Source organism: Gopherus flavomarginatus, chromosome 2 (assembly GCF_025201925.1).
Source record: "Gopherus flavomarginatus isolate rGopFla2 chromosome 2, rGopFla2.mat.asm, whole genome shotgun sequence".
NCBI lineage: Eukaryota > Metazoa > Chordata > Testudines > Testudinidae > Gopherus > Gopherus flavomarginatus.
The window spans coordinates 187,328,565-187,337,256 of NC_066618.1; the positions used below are offsets into that span (position 1 = coordinate 187,328,565).

The window sequence follows — 8,692 nt, forward strand, 5'->3', positions numbered from 1 at the left end:
CAGAAAGTGAAAGTCTAAAAAGAGAGGCCAGAAAATTCTTCCATAATTGGAACACCTGGGTCTGCACAACAAAGCTATGTAAATCTGTGGCAAGCCCAACAGTCATGTTGATTTGCTTAGTTGTCTTAAGCGAATGGTAGAACAGTGGGAGCTAACCAAACAAAAACTTGATCAGATTGTATCAAGGTGGTTGTTTCCATGGTGGAGATGTTTACAAATGAAACCAACAGGAATGGTGAGATTCTGCTCCTAGCATTAGCTCCCACAGGCCTGGAGAATGGGTACCATCTAATTTCCCTGATTGAGCTTCCAGGGGCATGCTTTTTCTCCTCAGAAACAAGCTGATCAGAAAGATCAGCTAGGATCAAGCCTCAATAAAGCCAGATCATCCCTTACTAGTCCAGGCACGTTTGTTTTCCCAGACTGGTACATATTCAGTATGTCCACCATTCATGTATATTGCCAGTTTCTCAGTACCTTGTTTATCTGCACCTCTTCAAGGTGTGATACAAATCACCAACAGCAAAGAAGGGAATGCTGATGTTGCATCCTTAACTATAATCTAGTGCTGGGAAGGAAGTGGGCAGATGAGTGAGATAAAAATGGGGCCAGATTATATATATATATTCTGGCAAAACTCCCATTTTATTTTGTTGGAAATTTGTTTAAGTAAGGATTGTAGGATCAGGCACAGAAGCTGTAGGTCAAGTATAGTCAGCATGAATTTTTAAAGTAAACCCTGTGAACAGGGTTTTATGATGGACTCTACAGCTAATTGTAAATTTGATATGAAGTCACCATTGTAATTAATCCATCAGGAAATATGTTTTATAGTCTTTTTTAAAAAACACTACAGCAGAGCAATAAGTTTTATATAATTGTGTTCCCCTAAATGTGGTGGTATGAATTTTCAGTACTGTAAGGGAAACCTCTGGCTTCTTAAGAAATATAACATTATGTAGTACTTCTTAGAGGAGGGAGTATAACTACAGAAGCCTCCTGAGAGAGGCTTATTTTTAGTTTTTAATACATTGTTAAAGTACTGAATCTGCAAGAGTGAAGGGAGAGCCAAAAAAAGTAATTCAGAAAGGAAAGAGATTTAGTTTTATTTAGTTTATTTAGTTTTAGTTTAGGTTCAATTATGTTCAAATAACTTAATACTCTGCTTTGTTTCTAGCATGCACAACAGGACCGAGCTCTAACTCAAACAGATAGGAAAATAGACACAGAAGTTGCAGGACTGAAAACAATGTTGGAATCGCACAAGCTTGATAATATTAAATACTTAGCAGGTAAGGAATTCTGACAAATAGATGCACTCACGTTAGAGTTGTATTCAACTCTCTTATTAAAGGCCCTGATTCAGCAAGGGACTTAAGCACATTGAGTAGACTCTTTGACTTTAGTGGGATTATTTGTGTGCTTAAAGTTAGGCACATGCTTACCCGTTGAATCGTGCTTAAATTTATTTACATGAAAAGAGAAATGGTCTGATTGCCTGTCAAGAGTGGTTAGTGATGTAACGGAAACCTGTCCATTAATTGGAACAGTTCAGCTTGTACGATTAATGTCCTGTGCTGAAGTAATGCCTTGTGCTGAAGTACTGTTTTTCAGCCTTTGGGCATTTGTATGTAAAGAACACTTTCATAGACATGGAATGCTGGAAGGGACCTTGAGAGGTCATCAGATCCAGCCCCCTGTGCAGAGATAGGACCAAATAACATAAACCATCCCTGAAGATGTTTGTCCAACCTGTTCTTGAAAACTTCCAGTGACGGGGATTCCACAACCCCCTTTGGAAACCTATTCCAGAGCTTAACTCTCCTTATAGTTAGCAAAATTTTCCTAATAGCTAATCTAAATCTCCCTTGCTGCAGCTTAAGCCCGTGACTACTTTTCCTATCTTCGGTGGACATGGAGAACAATTGATCACTGTCCTCTTTACAACAGCCCTTAACATATTTGAAGACTGTTATCAATTCACCCTTCAATCTTCTTTTCTCAAAACTAAACATGCCTAGTTTTTTTAACCTTTCCTCATAGGTCAGGTTTTCTAAACCTTTTATCATTTTTGTTGCTCTCCTTTTGACACTCCAATTTATACACCTGTTTCCTAAAGCCTAGCACCCAAATTGGACACAGAACTCCAGTTGAGGCCTCACCAGTGCTGACCAGAGTGGGACATTTACTTCCCACATCTTACATACAATATTTCTGTTAATATACCCCAGGAAGATATTAGCCTTTTTTTCACAATTGCATTACATTGTTGACTCGTATTCAATTTATGAACCTCTGTTACCTCCAGATCCTTTTCAATAGTGCTACCATCTAGTCAATTCTGTAGTTGTGCATTTGATTGCACTTCCTAAGTGAAGTACTTTATACTTGTCTGTATTGAACTTCATCTTGTTGATTTCAGAACAATTCTCTAATTTGTCAAGGTTATTTTGAATTCTAGTCCTGTCCTCCAAAGTGATTGCAACCTGATTAAGGGAATAGAACTGCTTCCATATGAGGAGAGATTAAAAAGACTGGGACTGTTCAGGTTGGAAAAGAAACACCAAGGGGGAGGGAGGGTTTTATGATAGACGTCTATAAAATCATGAATGGTGTGGAGAAAATAAATAAGGAAGTATTATTTCCCCCTTCACATAACAGAACAAGGCGGTTACCCAATGAAATTAATAGGCAGCACAGTTAAAACAAAGAAAAGGAATTACTACTTCACATAACACACATTGCCAAAACTGTAACTGGGTTCAAAAAAGAATTAGATAAGTTCATTGAGGATAGGTCCATCAATGGCTATTAACCGAGATGGTCAGGCATGCATCCTCATGCTCTGGATGTTACTAAGCCTCTGACAGCCGGAAGCTGGAACTGGACCACAGGGGATGGATCACTTGATATTTGCCTGTTCTGTTAATTCCCTTTGAAGCATCTGGCATTGGCCACTGTCTGAAGACAGGATACTGACTAGATGAACCATTGGTCTGACCCAATATGGTGTTCTTATGTTTGTGTGATCACTTATTAAAGACAAAGGTAAAACACTCTTTACTTTTTGGAGGGTGACTGTGAGAAGGAGACGAGGACTCACAAAGACAGAGTGGCAAACTTGTTAAAGGATAAACTTTTCAACAAATTAAATCTATTCTTTATAAGTGAGGTTTAAAAAACTATAGGACTTGCAAGATATTGGACTTTGCTACTAATGTTCATATTATCTTTATTTCCTCGTATCGTAACCATAACTTGCCATGTTGATCTAACTTATTTGGAATGGTAAGCAATGATAGGATTTTTCAATACTACTGATAGCTTTCCAGCCCATTTTTCCTTCACTCCCTCTTTCCTTCCTTTCTTCTCTTTTGTCATTTTGTGGTCACCTTCCTACTGAAGTTGTGTTTGTACTCTGGAGATGAATAACTTGTTCTCTTAAAAAAAAATATATATAGCCATAACTTGTAAAAATTCATTGTAATTGCAATTGCAATACTGCTTCCTGAGGAAGTGATACAAGAACTAGCAATGTATTCTCACCTTTTCTCATTTTCACACTAACTTGTGTTTTCTTTCAGGTTCAGTATTTACATGTCTTACTGTAGCACTGGGATTTTATCGTCTGTGGATATAATAAAGCATCTGTTTAAAAGGACTTGTGCCTCTCTTGCCTTATGAAAATCAAGGATGTTTTCTCCAAGCTTCAAGAATTCAGTCTTCACTTTAAAGCGAGTCGATACTATTTTATTTATATTTATTTTTTAAAATAATCTATATTGAAAATGTAACCAAAATGTGCCTGGGAATAAATATAGAGAGAAGATTACCTCTGGCACAAACCAGGCATAGTCTGCACAGCTCTGCCAATTCCCCTCAATCTTGACATGCAACATCCTTTTCCTATTGTAATTTTAGAGCCTAGGTTAAGCAGACTGCATGTTATACCAAATGGTGTAGTGACTGTGTGATGTGTCAAAGAATCTACTAGGAATTATATGCCAGACTCTGCCAAGATATGCATGTGCAATAGCAGCTGTATGTATCAGAACAGAATTTGGTCATACATTTAAAATCTCCAAATGTATTTAATTAGTGACTTTATGGCAATTTTGGACCCAGGCCTTTGGAGTGAAACACTGCTGGATTAATGCACAGCTCAGACACTTCCTCTTTGTTAATAAAATGTATTCGTATATTGTAAAGAAATATTTTTTCTGTCTGTTATACTAATTTTTACAATGTTTGCATCATGGTTTGTTTTCCAAGTTGCCGTCCAAACAAACAATTATGTTTCATGAAAAAGTGTTGTATAATGAAACAGTGTCTCTAAGACCTTTGTGTTTTTTTACGTAGCATTTTAAGAACTCACATTTAGGACGCACAAGGTTCTGAAACTCATAGCACATGCTAATTGTAAATTTTGTACTAAAGCTGGAATAGATGTTTGAAGAGCAGTAAGATCTAATAGCTGATATTAATCTCTTCTGCAAGCCTATGTAGAGATACAAACTGCTCTCTGTCACTGCTTGATTGATAGAAGAGAATTGCTTCTTTTACTCTTGAGGTGAGAATTAAAGCTGATTAGTTCTCTTCTAGGGAGGAAAGAGCAATTGGCTATCACTTACTAGAGTGACAGCCTTAGGGCTGTGATCACTAAGGGAATATCTGCACTAGCCATTTTCCCAAAAGTTTCCCCCACTGGTTCTATGAATGGTACAGCTCCTCTACTGGTAGCAATGGTAGGAGCACTAATGTAGACTATCCACTGTTTAATCTTGCACAGAGCAAAGCCATATGGAATGGTAGTTACAATATCAATGCCTTCCCTACATTAATGCTTCCACTAATGGTAGCAATGAGGGGAAATTATAGGGAAATGGGGCTAATATGTCCAGGGTCAACCACCAAATAGAGCTGCCAGGTCCAGTCACTCATTACCCTGGGGTCCTGTCTCTCTGCTTAGCTTCTCTTTTTGTTTTTTTCCCTCTCTGTGGGCTGATGGTAAAGGCTGGCAGAGTACCATACCAGTTTTGCTCCCTGCTTTGTTTATTGAAGTCCTGGCAGGCTGGCTAACTTGTGTATATCTACCCCAGTAGCCATTGAACTTCCTTGGCTGTTGAGGCTATCATTTGTTATATGAAGGCAGAGAGGAGGCCAGATGGAGGTAGAAATATCTTACAAAAGCTAGGACTACCCTGGGCCTAACGGCTAATGGATAATCATTAAAAATTTAACTCTAATAATAGTAATCTGAGTTTAATCACTCTTAATAAAAATAACCATTTGGTCTTTCCTATTAGTAGTGATTCTTAATTTAGTAAACCTTACCCCAGCTGCTAACAGTTAATTAACAACATGAAAAAAAAGACTTCTATAAAACACTGAAAAGGAGAGAACATTCAAGAGGCAGTGTAAAGGAAGCTAGTATTACAAAACAACATCCTCCAAATTACCAGCATCTTTTGAATTGGTTTTGTGTGTGTGGAAAAGCTATAATAATTATGCAACTCTTAAGGGTTGTGTTAAAGCTAGATTTTCATATTTATTTAAAATGTCACTATTTTAAAGTGTCAGGCATTATAATTTAGGTAAACATTAGCTGTGACCTACTTCAGTCTTTTATATATATAAAAAAATCACTTAGTGGGAACTATATATTCCAGGGTAACAAGAATATATCTTTGGTCACCTGAATGCCTAAGCAATTAATGAATTGTCATATGACTAAAATATTAGTGAATTGTAAATAATTTAATCTGCATATTTAATTTCAGATGTCGAGTGAATTTTGCTGAGAAGTGAGATTATAGAAGAGGATCTGAGACTTTTGCAGTGAAATAAAGCTGCAAGATTATAAATGGTTTTGTTTTGTTTTGTTTTTTTGCTCCAGAAATGGATCTTGAAGGAAAAACAGCACTTTCAATGTTTGCTGTAGACTGGAATTAATAAAGTTCACAAAAAGGGGCAACATAAAAAATAGGAAACATTCAGTATTCCAAGCCTGTAAAGTCTCCAGGTATGGTGCTCAAGGCCATGAAATTTCTAAATCAGATATGTTGTTAGATGCAGTTTGCTGTGCATTTAAAAGCCATTGCAGATCAGTGATGATAGTTTCTGACGTATTCACACAAGCTGTAATATCTTTACCTACACTGGCATTAAAAAAAAGTGCAAACTCCCTTTCTACATTTGAAAAGCTCAAATAAATCCCTTCCAATCTGATCCTTAAAATCAAAATCCAGCTTCCTGATTCAGATGAGGAGCAAGCACATCAGTGCCCATGAATTAGTTTTTGGAGTGTTAAGATTTGATCCAAAGAACAAATGATAACTACAAGCGGCAACTGGGAAACCCAACTCCACTGCCATTAATTCTCCATTCCTTAATTTCTCTAAAAGCCTTTTTCTGTGCACATGCTACATAATGTCTTCAGTATTATAGCATATTTCTCATCAGGATTTGAAATGGATTTTCGTATCAGATTTCAAAATTTTGGCTTTGTACTGGTAGACCTCAGTTCAGAAGGTGTGGTTGTCTGGCATAGCTGCAAGCTGGGTGGGCTTTTGTCTTTCTATAAAACCACTGCAATTCTGAAAATTTCAAGGCAGCCTAATTTTGTATCAGTAGGACAGTATGCTGCTGGGCAGGGAATGGGAGTTCAAGTTCTGAGTACCTTTAGGCCAGCATGAATAGAAAGTTTTGCAGAGGGGATTGTATGGGGGGTAGAGGTTGTTTTCTTTGGATGGGTGGGGGATTGGGCAGAGAGAGCACTGCAGAAATACAGGTTGATCCTATAATAAGCCTTGGGGCTCTGGGGAGCAAATGTGAATTAAGGAGGACCTCCCACAAAACAAACTTTAAATGTAAATATACTAGTAGGAAGAAGAAACTGAGATGGGAGTTCTTACAGTTTTTTTTATTTTGCTTACATTTGTTTAGTTAAAATCTGTAACCAAGAAAGGCCTCTTTCCTAGTAAGTTCTAACCTATTTCTGTTTCCTTACAGTTAAATTATCCTACACCTGTCGATATTAAAAATCTTGATTGTGTCCTTTTTAAAGTGTGGTGTTAAGGGCTTATGTGCTAAAACCATGAGTAGAGAAAGAAGAGTTGTTTAAAACTAGATATTTTCCTTGCATTAACTGGAAATGTTCCTTGATTGTTCTACACACATGATCTGCCTTAATGTTAATATACTGTGTATCTGCCTTCACAGTGCCAGAAGCAGTCTATTGCTTTTAACTACATATACCTGAATCCTCTGCTGTAATTGCTGAATGTTATTCTTCTTTCTTTATCCATTTTTATATACCCTGGCATAGTTCATCTGCATCCTTTTTCCTATTCTGCCTGTCTGTGTCTATGCCAGCAAACAGTCTAGCCACTCAAGGTCTTGTCACTATTACTTCATCTATTTGTCTCACTTTTAAATGATTTGCTTCTATTTTAACTGCCTTGGATCTTGCAATGTGACCAAAATATTAGAAAGATCATTAAAACCATCTAAAATCAGGATCATATCTCAAACCAAAAGTTTGACAATACTAAAAATATACTAAAAGCTTTAAAGTGTGTTTATGGTCAGTAAATGACACTATAAAATGACATTTTCTCTCTTAACATATGTACTCACTGAGTGAAATCCTGGCCCCACTGAAGTCAATAGCAAAATTTCTTACTGACTTCAATGGAGCCAGGATTTCACTCTACATGTATTGCAAGTCATGTCTGCTTTACCACCATGGGAAAAAAAGGGATTTTTTTTTCACTCCTCCTATCACCTGCAGAGTCGACACAGCACAATTTTATTTTTTTCTATCAGCATAATTGTTAGCTGAATTCCAGTTGCCAATTTGTTTTACTAGTCACAATGCATGGGCAAGACTGATTTTCACATCCCAATGTAAGTTTTCAAGGCTCAAATAGAGTGATCCTTTTTGCTTCTAAACTAAGCAAAAATTCTGTTTGAAAGACACTGAACACGAAACAGCACAATGCATACATAGTCACTTTTCATGATTAAGTTCATAAAAATAGATATACTGATTTTTTTAAAAAAATATACTGGAACAGGAATTGTATTTGAAAAATAAATCTATTTCTTGATCACTTTATAGTTTCATAATGCATTTTTAATTTTTTATTATATCTTGTTTTTAGTTGTACAGCTATTTATATTTATACAGATTAAAAAAGTACATTCCATTTGAGCAATTGTTACATCATCAACTGTTCATGTTAAGTGCATAAATAGAAAACTGACCTTTGCCATTAAGGAAATGTCTGGAATATTTGGTATTTTTTAATCTGAAATAAAAGCGTATATGCCAGCAAAATGACTTGCCTATTATTATCAAAGCTGATATAATTGAGAATTTTATTCTTCTTAGCACAAGATTAGTGGAATATACTTTTTAGCAGCGTATCACATTTTACCATTTTTCTGAACATTGCTCCTCTACCACTTCAAGGACTGTTATGTTCCTGACAGAAGTTATTTAGAAGTAATTGTTGCCTTATTCCCTGTAGAGCATTCAGATTTCTGTGTGATCACAATAGTCTTCACTAGCTGTTCTCTGCTACGGCTTTAGAGGAAATAAGTTTGGTCTGAGTCCTGCCTTTTCTATTCCTGTGATCCATTAGATATTAAACTGATAAGAACAGATATAACTTAGATCATATTTTTA

General features: G+C 36.4%; 1 protein-coding gene across 7 annotated transcripts in view; it reads left to right on the forward strand.

Moving 5' to 3' along the window:
* Nucleotides 1-8,341, forward strand: part of MCUR1 (mitochondrial calcium uniporter regulator 1) — a 35,418-nt gene extending 27,077 nt beyond the window's left edge. For 4 of the 7 annotated variants that reach the window (XM_050941655.1, XM_050941653.1, XM_050941650.1 and 1 more), the window contains 2 exons: nucleotides 1,178-1,292; nucleotides 3,585-8,341. In XM_050941655.1, coding sequence (XP_050797612.1) covers nucleotides 1,178-1,292; nucleotides 3,585-3,640 — 171 coding nt within the window. In that variant the 3' untranslated portion in view covers nucleotides 3,641-8,341. The remainder of the gene's footprint in view (nucleotides 1-1,177; nucleotides 1,293-3,584) is intronic. The other 3 variants (XM_050941654.1, XM_050941656.1, XR_007772756.1) reach the window with 2 other exon arrangements.
* The last annotated feature ends 351 nt before the right edge of the window (nucleotides 8,342-8,692 follow it).